We start from the raw sequence: 19,978 nt of genomic DNA, 5'->3' as shown, positions 1-19,978 counted from the left end.
CATGTTCCCACAAAACGCGCAGTCCTTTTCCTTGTGCGTCTTGTCCTCATGGAGACAGTAGAGGCATAACGAATGCTCGTCCTCCTTGAAAACGTTCTGAAGCTGGCATCCAGGGCAGGTCCTGAACAGCTTCCCGGGCGTCGAGCTCCCCTTCTCCTGGGCCATGTCTGGGGTAGGCCTTGGAACTTCTGGAATCTTCCAAAAGCATAACTCGACGGAATCTTCACCCTTGAGGGGCGTAGAAACTCCAAAACGGATCCCCGTTGATCGGAAGTAGAAACGGTGGAGCTTGAGGCTCTATCTAACCGAAAAAATGAGAAAATCTCCTGAAAAAAGTGCAAAAACGCAGCAAAAGCTCGAGAGCTAACCACGAGGACTCCCAACACTTGAACGTGCGGTAAAAATCTGAGGTTGGCTGCCAGAGGCGGGGCTTAGGGAGAGGGCAGTCATTGGCTGGGAGCAGTATGACCCAGAGACCAGTGATTGGTTATTACTGAGAAGGACAGATCAGAAACAAAACTGATACTGATTTTTTCTATACCGAGGATTCCCGGCCTGACGACGGGGAATATTCATGAGCATGGGAATCCATGCCAGACCCCATGCTGGAGAATCACTATTCACCCCAGATCCCCCTCAACTGGGCTCAGATCCTCTTAATACAATGTTCGTTGGATATTCTTTTTCGGGTGACTCACGGTTCAGCCTGGATCCCCGAGCCGGGCTCAGATCCCTTTTTAACACAATTAGTCTGCCTCGACCGGGCTCGGACCAATTTCAATTAACATCAAATATCAAAGACTTTCGAATGTGCACACGGTTTGGCTTGACCAGTTGCAGGAGGACTTGGATTTCACAATTAATTTCCTTTTTAACATTGGCCACCTTTCAGTTGTATACTTAACAGAAACTTTTGAATGAGCACTTGCGTGGTGCTGGACCACTCCTTCTACAGTATTGTATCTCAGCTTCAAAGTAATTATATTCGCCTCTCTTGCCACATGCGCTTCATACAATGTTCTCTTCAGTTTTCTCTATACTATGTTGCCACTTGCAACCTTGGCTTCCACACAGACCGTCCTGGTATCATTCTCCCCAACCCACTGGCTGTGCCGACTTCACAGGTGCAGCTTTGCTTTAGGAGCCAAGGGCAGTCACACAGCAGCAAACCATTCTCCTCGCCTTGACTATCGCCGCTGGAGAGCCCGACAAACAATGCATGATTCTTCAGCTTTGATTCCATGTCTTAAAAAGAAAGTTACAGTCTTTCGGTGAAAAGATCAGGGACACTTCCCTTCCCTCCTTGCAATCCTCTTTGGTCTTGCCGTCTTTTGCCTTGTATTAAACTGCCATCTTGGAACTGCTGCTTCCTCATGTGCTTTGCCTTTCTCAGAGTGTGCTTTCGTGCTCCGCCTTATATCCCTGTGGGGAAGTGTGATGCAAGTCAGGTGTGCGTAATGATCAGTAATTGCCTGGCCCTGCCTGACCATTGTATTGGGACACATGAGGTATATGGCTCAGGTGTTTTCTCTCTCATTGAGAAAGTGCTTGTGTTGGAAAAGTGGGTGTGGGGGGTTGAGTTCCTAAGTACCCTACCTGGTAGGAAGGGGTAAAGATTTTACAGGGAATGGCAGACCCCGACTAGCTCTCTGGTGTCCCACTTCCACTCTCCAAAGACCCTTCATCCAGGTGATCCTCCCGCACTGGACCACCCGCAGGAACTGGATCCAAAAGCGATGGCCATGTCCTGACCACCTGGATAACAGATCCGCGGGGACTAGCGGTGAGACACCTTCAGGTTTCTCACAATGAGGATCAGGCCCTCGTCACAGCGGAAGTGGCGTGAATAATAGGGAAGGGAAAGAGAAATAGTTTTAAGCATTTTCTGGATCTTGAGGAGGTCCAGCTCAAGTCAGAGAGGGGCAGAGAGGCTGTTCCAAAGGGAGGCAACCTGCCGAGGAGAGAAAGTCCTGCCCCCCCAGGAGAAGCATTTGACAGTCAAAGAGTTGGATTTAGAATAGCATAGGGCTCTAGCAGAAGAGTATTTAGGGAGGGAAAGTTGGCGATAGCATGGTCCCCGGCCCCAGAAGGCCTTGTGGATGACACAGAGTGTTCCTTGTCATTTCATCCACTGTCATTTTAACGTACACATTCCATCGAAAATACTCATTGTTTTCTCCCTCCCACACTTATTTTTGGCTATTGCCTACCCGCCCAAACCCTTAGCTGACCTTTCCCACCCCCCCCCCCCCCCCCTAATAAATCTGATGAGCACATTCGATGGAATGTGCACTTTAAAATGCCTGGGGATGAACATGCAGGCGATTAAAGGACGTCGTACCGACGCAGAGGGTCTTGAATTTGATTTGTGCAGCCACCGGGAGCCAGGGAAGATATTTTAGGGCTGGAGAGAGATGGTCCCTGGGCTTGAGGCCAAGGATAAGTCTTGCAGCCCAATTCTGGATTAGCTGGAGGGGGCATAGGGAGGAAAGACAGATTCAGAAAGAGGCTGTTGCAGTAGTCCAACCTCGAGAGGACCAGAGCTCTGGAGACATTGAGCTTCTGGGGGAAATTGAGGATAGGAAAAATGCCACTCAGGAGGTGGAGCTGGAAGTGGGACTTCTTAGTAAGATCCATGATGTGAAGGATGAAAGAGAGCGGAGTCGAAGATGACCAAGGTTTTTGGCCTCACAGGATGGTGAGGGAAGAGGACTCAAAGTGGGTGGCCAGGGGGCAGGAGGAAAAGAAGGCACTGGTGTCCCGATCAGAAGGATCTCCGTCTTACTGGCATTAAGACAGAGATCATTAGCTGCACACCATGCTTGAATGGCGGACAGTCAGGAATCGGAGAGAAGGAAGAGGAGGTAGTAGAGGGAAGTTTGAAGGAAAGCTTTGTGTCATTGGTAAAACACTGGTAATGAGGAGAGAAGAAGGAAATCAAGTGGGCAAGAGGTACAAGGTAGATATTGAAGAGCCATGGCAATACGTTAGAGCTCTGGAGATGCCACAGGTAGAGAGCAAAGGTGGTGGAGGAGAAAGGACCCAATTGCAAATGGGAAGGGTAGTTAGTGAGAAAAGAGGTCAGCCAGTTCAGTGCCCTGTCAGGGATACCGAGGGTATCACAGAGTATTTGATGAGGATGGAGTGATTGACCAGTCAAAGGCAGAAGAGAGATTGCGTAGAATGAGGACAGCGGGAGCGTTGGAGTCCAGATTTGCAAGAATGTTTTCACAGGTGTTCAGGAGAGCAGTTTCCCTGCCTCTGGATGCACGGAATCCCGATTGATGGTCATGAAGGCAACTAACAATATCAGTGTTGAGGGTTGTTAGGAAAGATTTCATAATTGTATGTAATTTTCCCTCCATGTGGCAACCCTCAAACTTTTTGCTGCTGTTTTACACCCTGATCTAGACTTTGCCAGAGAAGCGCAGCCTTCCGCCACACTCCTCTGGGCTTTTGCTCAATTCTTATGGGGAAACTGACATGCCCTTAAGACAGTCAGTACTGGGAGACTTTGTTTCCCTTAGTCCTTTCTTCATGTTGCAGCTTTTGTGTAACATGAATCAAGAGTGCACTGTTACTTACTTTATCGTGCTCTTGGGTCTCTAGTCATTTCAAAGGCCCTAGAAACTCTCGCTGGACTTATTATGAACTGTGCAGGTGTGTCACGGACAGGACTGGTGGCAACTATCGTTTCTCTTGTGTTTTGAACCCTTTTTCGCCATGTTATCCGCAATTACCGCGTTTGGCACAAATGAGTGGCCTGGATCCAAAATGGCCATGCAACGAGGTTCTTTGTCCTGTCCTCTGACAGTCTTGCACCTTCACCTTCCTCAGGTTGAGCCGACCCGGGTCAGTCCTTATTTGGCCATGCACTTTCCCGCGAAACCCCAAAGCTTTCGCGGGCTTCTGCATGCCTTGTGTGTGTCTCCAGGATGTGGGCATGGATGTCTGTTCCCAATACACATCCTGGGTGCCAGAGAGTCTAGAGTGTCCTGAATGCTGGGGGCCACTGTGGTCCGTGATAGGTCCACGTACGGTGTGAGTGTTTGTGAGCAGATCTCCCATTGGGTCCTCTCCGTTTTGGAGCGAAGGGAACTTTGGATAAGAGGAGGCTGAAAACACCACTACCATGTTGATCTCCTGAGTTCACACCGAACAAGGGATAAGGAGCCAATTATCCTGCAACAAGAAGCTGAGTCGAGGAACCGCTGGTGACCCGCTGAAGGTTTGGCACCCTGAGCCGCTGTCATCCTGCGAGACCCCTCTGCATCTGATCGTCCTAGAAGGTCTGCAAAGGCGCTTCGACCCATTGGAATAGTGGGATCAACTATTCCCGGCACCTTCATCAAACCCTGCAAGTAAGCCTCTTCGGAAGTGTCCCTGGGCCAACTAGTGGGCTGACCAGCTTACGCAGGACGCTTTGCTCTGTCACCGCCGCCGTTTCGGGGAAGACCTCGAAACTTGGTCTACTGCTTGCTCTGCGTCCACGGCACCCTCACACCGAATTTCGTACACTTGGCATTCCCAGGTCTGAAGTGAGACGAGTGCGGCCGGACCAGAGTAAAAGCGGTTGCCGTGTTGCCCTGCTGCGGTAACAACCTGTGCACGTTTGCTGCATTTGGGACACCCTCGACCCTGCATCCTGCTACACAGAATCTACACTGTCGAGACGTCCTGATCATCACAGCTGAACCTGCCAGCAACGTGAACTGAACTGGAGACGTCTTGGTCTGCCTACGTCGGGGACTGGTGAGTAGTCCATACCCCAACCGGTGGCTCCTCGCGCAGGAGCCCGTTTCTTTTCAACCGTTGTTGCGAAATAGCGACTCTATCCCGCACTCTCACCCTGCCTCTGTCCACAAGTGGGGGCCTTGCTTGAGTAGTGGGGACTTGTTCTTCATCGCTTCATTCATCTTCCTGAACTGCCTGAGATCCTTGAAGAGACCCTATTTTGGTTCATTGGCACAAGCGCGTGCAGGTACTTTTGAGCATAAGGCTCCTGTCTTCGTAGGGCTCGGACTTCCTCCTAGTTAGGTGTGTTTCTGATGTCGAACTGGGTCTAATGATTACTTGCACTGCCTGTTTTCCACCCCATCTAGGTGGTCTACATATTACGTGCTCATAACTCCTTAGACCCCCTCGGTCTTGTATACTATATTGTATTAATTGTGATGTGTTGGTTTACTTTCGTATTATTGTGATTCTTTGCTATGGTCGATGTTACAAAGGCCTTGGAATAAATGTGTCTATATTTTTAATATAACACCTGTCTGGAGTAATTAGTGTCCTTGCTTTGTGTGCTCATTGAGGTCTTTCCGTCACCCTCACCTCTCTTGAGACTTAGTCTTGACCGCCGCCATCGCTACCCTGATTGGTCTGGCTTGTCCAGAGGTTAACCTGTTCCAAGAAACTAGGCTGGCCTTCTGAACCTCTGCCCCTCCAGGTCAGAGTTCAGAAATCCATCTTAACAAATTGGTGTACAGCAGTGGGATAAGACTGAAGGTGTCCAGTGTTGCGCACGAGCAAAGGCATTTCAAGTTATTCCTACCAGGACACATAGTGAATTGTCGTAATATAACTTTTTAAAGGCCATAGTCCTATCTAAAAGTATGTAAACAAGTACCTTGTTAACTTTAAATGCTTCTAAATCCGAAACATTGAAAAAGATGTGTGCTGAGAGAGGTGTCTCCTCTCAAGGCACCAAAATGGAAATGATCCAAAGAATCATGGCGTGGCAAGAAGCTCAGCTTAGCGCTATAGCTTCAGAGGACAGTGCAGAAGGAGGTGGGGCTGCTCTCACTGGTAGAACTGACAGTTCTGCCACTGCACTGGTCCTCAGCGACCATGAGGACAGGGAGGATGAAACGTCCAATGTTTCCTCTGCCAGTGCTGATGGGGTGGCCATACTTTAATTCAAGAAGCAAGAACTGCTATTTAGGCAGAAGGAGCTTGATTTCAATATGGCCAAACTAAAAATCGAGCAGGCAGAAAAACAGAGACAGGGATCACCAGTTGGAACTGGCCAAGCTTCAAGTTGCCAATGGATCCAAGGGTCCTGGACTTGGGTCTGGGGCCTCCTCTCATCCAAGGTTTCCAAAAGATCTGCTCAGTGTGTATGAGGAAAAGAATGACATTATGGACTGGCTGAATACATTTGAGTATGCATGTGAAGTTCAACAAGTTAACAATGCTGATAAAATTGCCTGGTTACTTAGCAGACTGCCCCATTCTGGCTGTAGTGCCATTATGGAAATGTCGGAAGCTGAGAGAGCAGATTTTGCAATGTTGAAGCAGACTCATTTTAACGTTTGGAAAGACTCCTGCCCAATACTTAAAAAGATTCAGAGAGTATAAGAAAAAAGTAGATGGTACTTGGGTATCTTATGGAACTGAATCCTTAAAAAACTCGACTGGCTGGGTCGAAGGTTATAAGGTTTCTACCTTTGAAGGTATGATAAGTCTTGTCATGCTGGAACATATTTTTGCATCTTCTTCCCCCGATCTTAAGCTGCATTTGGCAGATTCAAAGGAGATAGATCCTAAGAAACTTGCCATTGCAGTTGATTTATGGGTGTCACATCGAGTGTCCCATAAAGACAAGACTCATCCTGGTAAGCAGGAGGAAGGGAAAAAGTCCAAAGATAAGGAGGGTGGGAAAACTGATAAATCATCTTCCCAAAAGGGCCACAAAAAAAACATAAGGGTAAGACACAAGAGAACTCACAGGGTAGCAGAGGTAAGCCTCCCTATGTAAACAGACCCAATGGATCTTGTTTTGCTTGTGGAGCAACTTACCATGTGAAGGGGGATCCCAGATGTAAGGTCAAAACCTTGGGGGTCCACTCGGCTAATCTGGCCTTCTCCTCCTAAGAAGAAGAAGAAATTACCGGAGCATCCTTCTCCTCAGACTCCTTCCCCAGTGGGATAGAAGCTGAGGTAGTTTTAGTTTCCCTGGGTTCCTGGGAGCCTAAAGTCGCAGAGGCTTATGCTAGGATTCCAGATAACACCAAACACTACTTTAAAGACAGTGTGCTGATCAATGGAGTAGATACCCCAATTCTTAGGGATAGTGGGTGCAGTCGAACTGTAGTGGATTCTACCTTGGTAGACTCAGAGGAAGTTGCCAGAGCTACTCTGGTGCCCACTAAGTTGGCTGACAGCCCACCTCTCATGTTCCCAGTAATACCTGTACATTTTACTATCAATGGTACACCAGTCAGGAATCCAGTAAGCATTCAGAGTAGTGTCCCAGGAAAGGTCTTGTTGGGCAATGATCTCAGAGCTTTAGGGCTTGTGGGAGATACTGCTGACAGACCCTGCACAAGGTCTCAAACGAGGGCAGCACTGGCCAAGACCAATGCTCAGCCCCAGCCAAAGGGGAAACCCAAGGCTAAAGGAGTCAGGAAACCAAGAAGAGGGAAAGAGAATATTCCCCCTAACTCACCTATCACTGCGGTGGAGGTAGTTGGTCAATCACCCGGACATGACGAGGAGGTGGTGATGCCTGAAGTATTTGACCCCAATGACCATCCTTAACTAAACGATTTGTTAGTAGGAGGTGGTCCCGACAGGCAAGAATTCAGTAAAGGCCAACATGAGTGCCCATCTCTGGAAGGCCTAAGGAGACAGGCCTGCTCCCAGCTTGAGGGTGAACCTCCTGGGAAGCATCGGATTTATTGGGAAGGTGGACTCCTGTATAGTGAGCCCGCAGTCTACAGAAGGAGACCATAGGAGGTTGGTGGTTCCCCTTGATGTAAGATCCTTCCTCCTGCAGCTGGCGTATGAAATACCCCTTGCTGGTCACCTTGGTATTAAGAGGACCAAGCAAAGGTTATCCATGCACTTCTACTGGCCCAAGATGGGGGTGCAAGTAGAAAGTCACTGCAGGAGTTGTGCCTCCTGCCAGTTATCTGGTAAGAGTGGTCCAACAATTCAAGCTCCATTGGTATCACTCCCAGTTGTGGGAGTACCATTCGAGAGGGTAGGGATCAACATAGTTGGTCCCCTTGACCACCAAACATCCTCGGGCAATAGGTTTATCCTGGTACTGGTCGACCATGCCACCAGATATCCTGAGGCCAACCCATTGAAAACTGTGACTGCCAAGTCAGTCGCAAAAGCTTTACTCAGCATCTTTACTAGGGTTGGCTTCCCTTAAGAAGTTGTGTCTGACAGCGGCAGCAACTTTATGTCGAAGTATATGCAGGCTATGTGGAAGGAATGTGGGGTAACCTACAAGTTTTCTTCCACATACCACCCCCAGATCAATGGTCTGGTGGAACGGTTTAACAGGACCTTCAACAGTATTATTGGGGCTCTGGAAGGGCCTCAGAGAAGAAAATGGGATCTTCTTTTACCATGCTTACTGTTTGCATACAGAGAGGTACCACAAGAGGGTGTTGGCTTCAGCCCCTTCGAACTTCTGTTTGGTCACCCTGTGCGGGGACCCTTAGCCATAGTCAAGGAGGGATGGGAGATGCCCACTCCCCCTATTACTACCAACGTAGTAGACTATGAGTTAGGGCTCAGAAAAAGGATGGTGCTCCTGATGGGTCTGGCTAGTGATAGGTTGAAGGCAGGACAAGCCCTGGTGAAACATTGGTATGACCAGAAAGCTTTCCTCATCAACTTCACACCTGGTCAGCAAGTTCTGATCATGAATCCCATAAGGCCTAGAGCTTTACAGGATAAGTGGTCAGGCCCTTACACAGTGGTGGAGCCCCTGGGTGAGGTCAACTATTTAGTGGACCTTGGAAGACCTGGACAGGCTCCAAAGGTGTTCCACGTAAATAGGCTGAAGGCTTTCATCCCAAGAGTTGAAATCGCAGCACTGCTATTGGCTTCAGATGTCAAGGAAGAGGAGTCTGAACCTCTCCCTGACCTGTTCCAAAGCAGCCCTTCAGATAGCTCATTTGAGGGTATCCGAGTGGCCCCTCACCCGACTTCTGAACAGCAGGCTGAGGTGAAGAGTTTGCTTAGGCAATTTTCCCCCCTGTTTCCACAGTCCCCTGGTTTGACACCTTGGTGCAAACATAACAGACACAGGAGACAGTGTACCTACCAAAAGTAGGGGAAACAGGATGTCAGACAAAGTACAGTCTTACATTAAGACAGAGGTCAACAAAATGTTAGATCTTGGGGTGATTGAACCCTCCAGTAGTCCTGGGTCCAGCCCTGTGGTTTTGGTTCCAAAAGCAGGTACTTCTGAATTGAAGTTCTGCGTGGATTACAGGGCTCTGAATGCTGTCACCAAGAAAGATGCACACCCCTTGCCTCGAACAGATGAGCTGGTGGATACCTTGGGTGCCTCCAAGTACCTCAGCACGTTTGACCTCACTGCAGGCTATTGGCAAATAGCCCTAGCAGAACATGCCAAGGAGAAGACAGCGTTCTCAACTCCAGAAGGGCTTTACCAGTTCAGGGTAATGCCATTTGGTTTGAAGAATGCACCTGCCACTTTCCAGAGGCTTGTGAATCATGTGTTGAATGGGTTGGACGAATTCTGTCTTGCATATCTGGACGATATAGCAGTTTTCAGTGCCACCTGGGAAGACCATGTGAAACACCTTGGGATTGTGCTCCAGGCTCTTCAGAAAGCCCACTTGACCATAAAGGCGAGTAAATGCCAGATTGGACAAGGCTCAGTTTACCTTGGACATGAAGAAGGTGGAGGGAGGATACAGCCTCTACCCAGTAAGGTACAAGCAGTACAAGACTGGCCTACCCCCACTACACAGACCCAAGTGAAAGCCTTCTTAGGACTCACGGGTTATTACCGAAATTTCATGGTAGACTATGGCACCATAGCTGCCCCGCTGACTGCTCTCACCACTCCGAAGAAACCCAAGAAGTTGACTTGGACTGAAGAGTGTGAGAAGGCCTTCAATGGCTTAAAGACTCCTTATGCCAGGCCCCTGTACTCAGGGCCCCTGATTACTCAAGACCTTTTATTGTGCAGACAGATGCCTCTGACACTGGGATAGGAGTTGTACTATCACAAGTAGATGAGAAGGGTAAGGAACACCCTATTGGTTTCATTAGTCGCCAGCTTAAGGACATAGAGCTCAGATGGTCCACAGTAGAGAAAGAATGTTTCTCTGTTGTGTGGTCCCTACGGACGCTGAGGCCCTACCTCTATGGGACTCACTTTACTGTGCAAACTGACCATAAGCCCTTAAGGTGGCTAATGAACATGAAGGGAGAGAATCCAAAGTTGCTTAGGTGGTCCATAAGTCTACAAGGCTTTGACTTCACTATTGAGCATACGCCAGGTGTCCAACATAGCAATGCTGATGGGTTGTCCAGAATGTTTAACCGACCTGAACAAGAAACTCATCCAGGAGTGGATTAGTTCCCCCTGTCCTTAGTCTGGGAGGGGCGAGTGTTAGGAAAGATTTCATAATTGTATGCAATTGTCCCTCCAATTGGCAACTATGATGCTGGAAATGCATCGGAGGGACAGGGCCTCCGTATCCTTGTCCTTTACTAACTTTTTATCGTGTGTTCCGTCGTGTTTTCCGTGCAGGAGTTCATGTGGGACTCCTGGTGGTGCAGCTCTCTCTGTTTTGGTTTGGTGAGCAGACCCATGGGATACCCTTACGGCACCCATGGGTGGGGGTACAACCCTGAGCACCTAGTGTGTTTTTGGGCACCTGTGGGTGGCCCACAGAGCAGGGTATGGGCTGGTGGCAGCTCCATGCTGAATTTGACAGGTGCACCGAGTTTACTTTATTTTGGGATACCCAGGCCCTGCCATTGGAATCAGTTGATTCTTGATGGAAAACAAGATGGCTCCTGTGGCCTCTTGCTTTTTATTGCCTGTTACCTTGTTTTCCCAAAGTCCTGGGAAGCCCTGACTCTGTCCCTTCCCCCTGACTGGCTGTTGGGTGGAAGTTCCATATATGGTGTTGTTGTGAAGTCCAGTCCAGACTGGCTGGAGCCTTCCCAGTGACTGTATGTTGTGGGTACACTCTGTGGGTGGGACCTGGGTGAATGGAGTGTATGACCAATATGCACTTCTTGTTGTGGCTGTCTGGTTTCTGGTATGAGACACAAAGACTGAGACATCCCTGCCCGAAACTGCCCTGAACGCAGAGTGTAGTGTTGAATGGCTGGGTACTTGTCCCAAACCACATTCCTTGTTGTGAGTGCCTGAGAGGGAGGAGGATGGCCTGAATGCACTGTGTGCCTGATTGGCTGACTGACTGCATGAATGCCCTTCTGTATGATTGGCTGCTGAGTGTGAGCCAGCAGTGTGGATGAGAGACAGGATAGTATATCTGGGGACCTCTCACCACTGGAAATTGTCCAGAAGCTGTGTCTACAATTGAAGAGTAACTGGTACCGCTGATCCTCGACGCCCAGCTGGAAGAAGAAGACTTGCTGTTGCATTTGCTTCGACCTGATCTGAAAGCTGCGAATTTGTCGAAGACTGATCCAAGAGAGGAACTGGTAAGGCGCCCTCTACCCGTGCTCCGAGGGACCATCGAGCACCGCTAACCTTCGCCGAAGCTCCCTGGAAGTCAGACCCTCGAAAGGCTGCCGACCCGAGATGGGACCGCTGAGGAGAACGAAGTGAAGCACCCGGACTTCGCCTCCGTCAAAGTCCATTGCCGTCGACCAGGGTTTGCAGGTTTGTGTAACCGCTGGAGGCCCGTCGAAGTTGTGTTGCCCAGACGCAGAGACCACTTGACGCCATGCCAGCTGCTCCTTTTCCTAAGAACATTTGAATCGTAGGACTCCCTTGTCTGCAACGTCGACCGCTTTGTCCCGCTGGAGAAAGTCAAGGCTGCCGACGCGCCGAGGAGAATCCGCTGGTGGGTTTCCAGCCACCCAGAGACCACAAAGACTTCGACCACTCAATACCCTTGCTGGGCCACAGTTCTTCTGAAACTCTTTGAGGTCCTGAACAATCAATTGCCGAGGTGCCCCGCACACCTCATCCTCGCAGGACGTCGCCGACGAGCCCCGCCTGGATCGACGCCGTGGTCTCGGCACCCTCGAACTTCTCATCGACGCCAAGTTCACCTTCTTCGAAGCCTCTCGACGATCCGTGACTCCTGCTTGAAAGGGGGTCACTCAAGAAGGATCCGTCGACGCTTCTTCGAAGAACTCTACTCCACCAGGTACATTGGGGGGGTAAAGACATTGTAGGAGGAAATAAGACTATTGAGCAATATATGGACTGTGCTTGTGCTATATCTTTATTTCACAGGTTGCCCAGGTGGGGGGAGCTCCACACAGAACTGTGCTTAACGGTAGAGGGCAGTATTCTGCCTATTGTTTCAACCACCTTGCTTTCCCTCCTATCTCTATTGGTGGTTTCCTTGTAATTGATCTGTGGGACATTCCAACAGTATAGTTGATGCACTTTAATGAGATCTGATAATATTGGTGGTACCATTTTAGAATTGTATATATTTACCATTGTTAATTTCTGAGAACAAAGTGCGGTATTGTGATAGTGTACATACCTTTGAATATTAATTATATAAAGACTGTTTTCAGTAATACAGTGTGTGGACATTCCTTTGTGGGGGGTTTGGGGACTATACTGTACTTATGAACCAGCCTGCATCACCTCCTGAGAAGCTAGGCCTTGATTGCTCGTCCATTGCTACCACAATAGAGAATCTTAGCTGGGGTCCTCTGTCCCTCTCCTCTACCATATAGAGAGCAGAAGTACAGACACCCCCCACCGGTATCTTTACAGCAACCCCCAAACTTTTTGCTGCCGTTTTACACCCTGATCTAGACTTTGCCAGAGAAGCGCAGCCTTCCGCTGCTCTCCTCTAGGCTTTCGCTCAATTCTTATGGGGAAACTGACATGCCCTTAAGACAGTCAGTACTGGGGGACTTCGTTTCCCTTAGTCCTTTCCTCATGTTGCAGCTTTTGTGCAACATGAAACAAGAGTGCACTGTAACTTACTTTACCGCGCTCTTGGGTCTCTAGTCATTCCAAAGGCCCTAGAAACTCTCACTGGACTTATTATGAACTGTGCAGGTTCTGGTGGCAGCTATCGTTTCTTGTGTGTTCTGAACACTTTTTCGGCAAATGTTAACCGCGCTTACCGCGTTTGGCACAAATGAGTGGCCTGGCTCCAAAATGGCCATGCCACAAGGTTCTTTGTCCTGTCCTGTGACTGTCTTGCCACTTCACCTTCACCAGGTCAAGCCGACCCGGGTCAGTCCTTATTTGGTCATGCAATTTCCCGCGAAACCTCAAAGCTTTCGCGGGCTTCCGCATGCCTTGTGTGTGCCTCCAGGATGTGGGCTGGGATGTCTGTTCCCAATACAGATCCTGAGTGCCAGAGAGTCTAGAGTGTCCTGAATGCCTGGGACCACCCTGGTCCGTGATAGGTCCACGTACGGTGTGAGTGTTTGTGAGCAGATCTCCCATTGGGTCCTCTCCGTTTTGGCGCGAAGGGAACTTTGGATAAGAGGAGGCTGAAAACACCACTACCATGTTGATCTCCTGAGTTCACACCGAACAAGGGATAAGGAGCCAATTATCCTGCAACAAGAAGCTGAGTCGAGGAACCGCTGGTGACCCGCTGAAGGTTTGGCACCCTGAGCCGCTGTCGTCCTGCGATACCCCTCTGCATCTGATCGTCCTAGAAGGTCGGCGAAGGCACTTCGACCCATTGGAATAGTGGGATCAACTATTCCCGGCACCTTCATCAATCCCTGCAAGTAAGCCTCTTTGGAAATGTGCCTGGACCAACCAGTGGGCTGACCAGCTTACGCAGGATGCTTTGCTCTGTCACCGCCGCCGTTTCGGGGAAGCCCTTGAAACTTGGTCTACTGCTTGCTCTGCGTCCACGGCACCCTCCCACCGAATTTCATACACTTGGCATTCCCAGGTCTGAAGTGAGACGAGTGCCCCCGGACCAGAGTAAACGCGGTTGCCGTGTTGCCCTGCTGCGGTAACAACCTGTGCATGTTTGCTGCATTTGGGACACCCTCGACCCTGCATCCTGCTACACAGAATCTACACGGTGTTGAGACGTCCTGATAATCACAGCTGAACCTGCCAGCAACGTGAACCGAACTGGAGAAGTCTGGGTCTGCCTGCGTCGGGGACCGGTGAGTAGTCCATACCCCAACTGGTGGCTCCTCGCGCAATAGCCCATTTCTTTTCAACCGCTTTTCCGAAATAGTGACTCTATCCCGCACTCTCACCCTGCCTCTGCCCACAAGTGGAGGCCTTGCTTGAGTAGTGGGGACTTATTCTTCATCGCTACATTCACCTTCCTGAACTGCCTGAGATCCTTGAAGAGACCCTATTTTGGTTCATTGGCACAAGCGGGTGCAGGTACTTTTGAGCATAAGGCTCCTCTCTTCGTAGGGCTCAGACTTCCTCCTAGTTAGGTGTGTTTCTGATGTCGAAATGGGTCTAATGATTACTTGCACTGCCTGTTTTCCTCCCCATCTAGGTGGTCTACATATTACGTGCTCATAACTCCTTAGACCCCTCGGTCTTGTATATATATTGTATTGATTGTGATGTGTTGGTTTACTTTCGTATTATTGTGATTCTTTGCTATGGTCGATGTTACAAAGGCCTTGTAATAAACGTGTCTATATTTTTAATATAACACCTGTATGGAGTAATTTGTAAGTGTCCTTGCTTTGTGTGCTCATTGAGGTCTTTCCGTCACCCTCACCCCTCTTGGGACTTAGTCTTGACCGCCGCCATCGCTACCCTGATTGGTCTGGCTTGTCCAGAGGTTACCCTGTTCCAAGAAACTAGGCTGGCCTTCTGAACCTCTGCCCCTCCAGGTCAGAGTTCAGAAATCCATCTTAACAAGGGTCAGTTGGGGGAGGATCAGCTTCTCCAAGAGTTTACCCAGGAAGGGGGTAGTGGAAACAGGGTGATAGTTAGCTGGGCAGGAGGGGTCAGCAGACAGCTCTTTTTAAGAGAGGGTCCACAAGGGAGTGCTTGAGGGATAGAGGGAAAGAGCACATCTGTTAGAAGATTGTGATCCCGTGGAATATATTGGGACAGGAAGAACATGTGTTTCAGAGCACAATTCCATATGTTCTGGGCTAGTTTGGGCAGTCCCGATGAGTGAGTCTCGTACTGTCTGTTTATATAGAACATGGATGTCGGGCTCTCTGTTAGAAGTAGAACTGCTTTTCTTTGCAGCTGGTCTTGGAAGACGTTGAGAGCTTTTAACACTGCTAGAAGCTCTAAAAGGTTGATGTGCATGTTTGCTAGTGACCGAGCCCACACGCTGTGTGCTGTATGATAGGGATAATGTGCTCCCCACCCTGTTCCGGAAGTGTCTGTGGTAAGAGTGGACTCTACTGTTGGTGTGGTGAATGATTTCCCTTTCAGAAGGTTAGCCCTTGACTACCACCTCAGTGCCCGTACGAGAGACTGCAAGACAACCACTAGATCGTCCCACTGACCACTTGCTTGCGACCATTTTCTTGCGGGCCACGCTTGCATAAGAAGCATGTGTAGGTGGGCATGAGGCACTAGGTAGATGCAGGAAGCCATCCTTCAGAGCAGGCGGATTGCCTTGTGTACCATTATCTGATGACCGGCTTTATATTGTGGAATATGGAATAGCATGTTTTGTGTTTTGAATCCTCTCATTGGAGGGGAAGACAAGACTTCTGTCTAAATTAAAGCTTCAAGAAATAGTTTTACTTGTTTGGGCATGAGATTTGATTTATTTCTCATCGATTGAGAACCTTGGTTGGTACAGTAGGTTGACAGTATCTTGGATGTTTTTTTAGACCTGTTTGGGATGTTGTCCCCTGTAATTAGCCAGTCCAGATAAGAATACACTGGAATGGATTTTCTGCAAAGGTTGGCCGCCACCACCGCTAGAAGTTTGGTAAATACCCTTGGCGCTGAGGCTATGCTGAAGGGAAGTACTTTGAATTGATAGCCAATGTCCCCCACTTTGATCCTTAGGAATTTCCTGTGCGCTGGCAACATTGTAATATGAAATTATGCATCTTTCATATCTAATGTTGCCATGTAATTCCCCTGCTTGACAAAAGGGATTACTTCCTGCAGAGTTGTCATCCTGAATTTGTGTGGCTTGACCTACTAGTTTCCAGGATACTAATCTAATACAGAGCGCATGGTTAAGTTCTTTTTGGGGGACTACAGCCTTTCCAAATGAGACTGATTCTTCAATAGGTTTAATAATTAGAGTGGCTTGTGTTTCTGGTTTGAATCTAGAATTACGAAGCCATGAGTGTGTCTCTTTAACAAAGAACCTTCTGCAAGGATTCTAACCGCAGAGCCCAGGGTATTCTTTAAAATACTATGTTCCATTTGTCTACCCTCTTTCACAACCTTTTGTAACAGACTTTATGGGTTCAGGGATGTCATTCAGATTGTTCTGAATTGTAATTGGTTATTTATAACGTGCTTAATACCCAGAGGTTTCTAAGCGTGAACCCGAGCATGTTGCCCCTGCGTTGCTCTGTGTCGTCTTGCTTTTAAGCCGAGCATGTTGCCCCTGAGTTATCCTTACATCACCACTGAACCCCCATTGAACATTGTTGTAGCTTGACAAAAGAGTGGTGTTATTGGCAATGCACGTTGACTAGGCGGCTGAGGCAGTGACACTCTTCACTAAAGCATTTAGCTTTTTGCACACCTTATCTGGAGGTGCCTCTGCATTAGATAAGGGCACTCCAGCAAGTTTTCTAGTGGTAGTAACTACTAGGGAGTTGGGCGTCACATGGCCTTGAATATACAGAGGGTCAGTTGGTGCCGGTTTAAACATTTTCTCTACCAGAGAGTTAAATGTCCGTCTGAGGGATGGTGTGAGTAGGGAAGGTGCAATTATCTTCTTAATTCAATTTAATAAGGGAATAAGCTAGCTAAAAGCTTTCATTTCATTTAAAACCTCTTCCACAAAATCAGGATCAAGTGTTTGAGTTTGAATTTGGATGATTATTAAAGAGAAGCTGATTATCTATGGGAGATGAGTGGGCTGGCTGATCTACAGGATCATTGTTCCCAAATAGAATGTCCGACTCATCTAATGTATTGTGAGTGGGACGCAGCTGGCCGAGCATCCTGATCAGTGTCCCCTTGTTATGTATCTTGATCTTTATCCCCTTGGTCTCAGTGATAATATAGATCATCCCGGTCGCCCTGAAATATACTGGATTTAGCTTCAGTAAAATCAATAAAGGAATGTACAGGAGATTGGTGAAGTGTGGGATACTCGGGAAGTGGTTCACCCTCTTCTAAAATGCATGTTTTTGGCTAATTGGGTTATTCTTCATAAAGGTGACAAACTCTGACACCGTGTCCATTGTTAGTTAAAATCCGTCTTTAGTATATGTACCTGTCCTTGGCGTTTCTGGAAGGGGAAGCACAATGTCCTCTGGGTTCATAGCTCTTTTACAAACTAGGGATTTGGACAATATCTCAGTAGCCTCGGTGTACTCTGATGAAGTTACTGTTGTAGTACCAGGAGAACTAGAAGTCTGTGTGTAGCTCTTGTATTGTTGTTGTATGTTTTTCCCCATGTTTGAACTTAGAATGATGTTTTGACTGCCGTTTTGACAGATCGGATACAACAGTAGGCGGGGGTTTATGTGTGGCAATGTGAATTTCCTTTGCCTTAGAGCCACACAGTGAGTGAGACTGCGAAATCGCAGAGGGGTTTGACCGCACAGGTTTGACAGCTTTCGGTGGATGTTTCAACGAAACTGTAGTTGCTATTAAAGCACCTTTTGATGATCCCGTCGAAAGTATGCTTGGAGTTATGTGCTTGTGTGTAAGCACGTGTGTTTCTCTGTCGCCAGAGCTTTCGGCTTGGCTGGTGGGGCACGCGCGCGCACACATAGAGACACACACATACATATATCCAATTAAATGGAAGTTTAAGGTTTAAAGAGCAACATTTCATAGAAGCCTGTTATTAAAATTGTTTCAATGATTCATAATAGTAATCTCCCATAGGTCACAGTTATCGATTCAGATGTTCGCGAAAGCCTTATTTCAACTGATGAGAGGTATAGATATCAAGTGCAATGAGTGTGATATGCTGCAACTGGAAGAGAGATTAAGGATGTCATGGTTAATCTGATACCTCAGACTATCACCAGCAGGGATCTGGCCCATATTGTCATACATATTGATCAACATCTGGGGTGAAAGGGGGAATGTAAGCCAAAAAGATAAATACATATTCATTCCCAATACCAAAGGCCTACCTTCCCGGTCACCCTCCACCAAGTGGCTTCATACAAGCCATGAACCTAATCAGATTGGAAAATCTCTGTAGACACTCCAGATAACTGTACACACCTCCAAATTAATCTTTTCTGTTTGAACTGCCTCCTTTAGTCTTAGAATCTCTTGTGCAGGAGTTTCATGGCGGTGTTCTATATCATTTTCCCGGACAGCATCCTCCAGTTCAGTGATATTGTTAAATACCTTGTCATCCCTCCTTCGAAACTGCAGAAAAAAATAAGTGATTTGATCAGTTCGATCTCTAAACAATATTCACTGTCATGTTTGCATTGTATCAGACCATTATAGTATACATTAAGACAAAAAATCTCTAAACAGGTCTCAAATACTGATTTGGCATTTTAACAAAGATGACGGCAGCAATGAGTTATACAATAATAAAGTTGGCTGCTTCATTTTTTACCATTATGTTAAGGCAGCCCACATGGTAAATACCTTGCCAAACCTGTGCATACAAAGCTTTATTTTAACACAAACTGATGAATAGCAAATCTGTACCTGCACTGATCCAAAGTATAAAAGGTAAAAGATAATTCACTCACCGAGAATGCCCTACCTTATAAAAGACACAGATAGCCTGGGGAGGGTGTTACCATTACATTACACCAACGAGTCTTCAGGAGAACAAACAATTCACGTTTGATACGTTTATGCAGGCACATAAATCCGCCTTAACAACAGTTTGTGGGTCAGGTAATATATACAAATTAATTTAGTTAGCAGACTAAGGCCGCTTCTGTACATTAGATCCATAAAGAGTTGACCAGATCAGTATGTTGTAACAAAACAATATTAATTTGAACTCTTGCAGCCTCAGAAAAAAATCAATATTCGAACCTGTAATAAATCTAGATAAAACTTTCAGTAGAAAAAGCATAGCAAGTTGTTTTTTGGTTTTTACACTTATGCTGGTGGTTAGCACCCCCATGAGGGCAAAAAAAATGCTACAAAGTGCAGAGAAAAATGAAGGATGTTGAGAAGCAGAATATGTGTTGGCTTGGCAACTGGCATGAATATTGGCATGTGTTAGCAACATCAGAAATTGTTTTTTGTGTCCTGCTTCTTACCATGCTTTCATCTGCCAATATGTCTCGGCAGAGGCATGAGTAAACAAGGAAAACGTAGAGCCCTGTAAACTGTGGTATCTATATACCAGTCCTACACATTTGTTACAGAATTCGACTCAGGCCTACTCCTAGCCCAGGGCTCTGCAACCTTTTCTAATCCAGATGTTTTTGTAAACTGACATCAGCCCTACCGAGCATAGTTTTATTTATTGTATTGTTAACATGCTTAATACCAGCGAGTGGTTAAGCGCGTGATCGGGATTTGAAAACATGTTGCTCCACGTTGCCTTGCTTCCAAGACAAACACGTTGCCCCTGAGCTATCCTAGTTAATGACGGGAGAGCATGGTAGCCATAGTCCAAAACATCTGGAGTGTCACAGGTTACAGATGTCAGTCTTAGCCCCTTTGTTCCAGGCCTACTCCTATAGCCTCTCTTCCAAGGCCCACTGTTCGCTCACGTACCCATGACTACTTCTATCCAAACATCCCAGACCTGACCCTAGCCCCTCTTCTGAGACCTACTACTTGTCCCTTGTCCAGTCCTACTAGTACTACTCTCCTAGTCCCTTGTCCTGCTCCCACTGCTACTCCTAGTCCCTCGTCACAGTCCTGCTGTACTCTTAGTAACTCCTACTACAGATAGCCCCTCTTCCCTGTCCTAGTCCCTCA

The 19,978-nt window shown here is 47.6% G+C and overlaps 1 protein-coding gene across 16 annotated transcripts in view; it reads right to left on the bottom strand.

Annotated features, from left to right (window-relative positions):
- Positions 1 to 19,978, bottom strand: part of PLEKHA5 (pleckstrin homology domain containing A5) — a 1,790,419-nt gene that overhangs the window by 111,616 nt on the left and 1,658,825 nt on the right. For all 16 annotated transcript variants that reach the window (XM_069628398.1, XM_069628397.1, XM_069628399.1 and 13 more), the window contains one exon: positions 18,296 to 18,445. In XM_069628398.1, coding sequence (XP_069484499.1) covers positions 18,296 to 18,445 — 150 coding nt within the window. The remainder of the gene's footprint in view (positions 1 to 18,295; positions 18,446 to 19,978) is intronic.

Source organism: Ambystoma mexicanum, chromosome 12 (genome assembly GCF_040938575.1).
Source record: "Ambystoma mexicanum isolate Mex_15411 chromosome 12, UKY_AmexF1_1, whole genome shotgun sequence".
NCBI classification, from domain to species: domain Eukaryota; kingdom Metazoa; phylum Chordata; class Amphibia; order Caudata; family Ambystomatidae; genus Ambystoma; species Ambystoma mexicanum.
The sequence above is the reverse complement of the archived record's forward strand: the minus strand, read 5'-3'. Positions and strand labels throughout refer to the sequence as shown.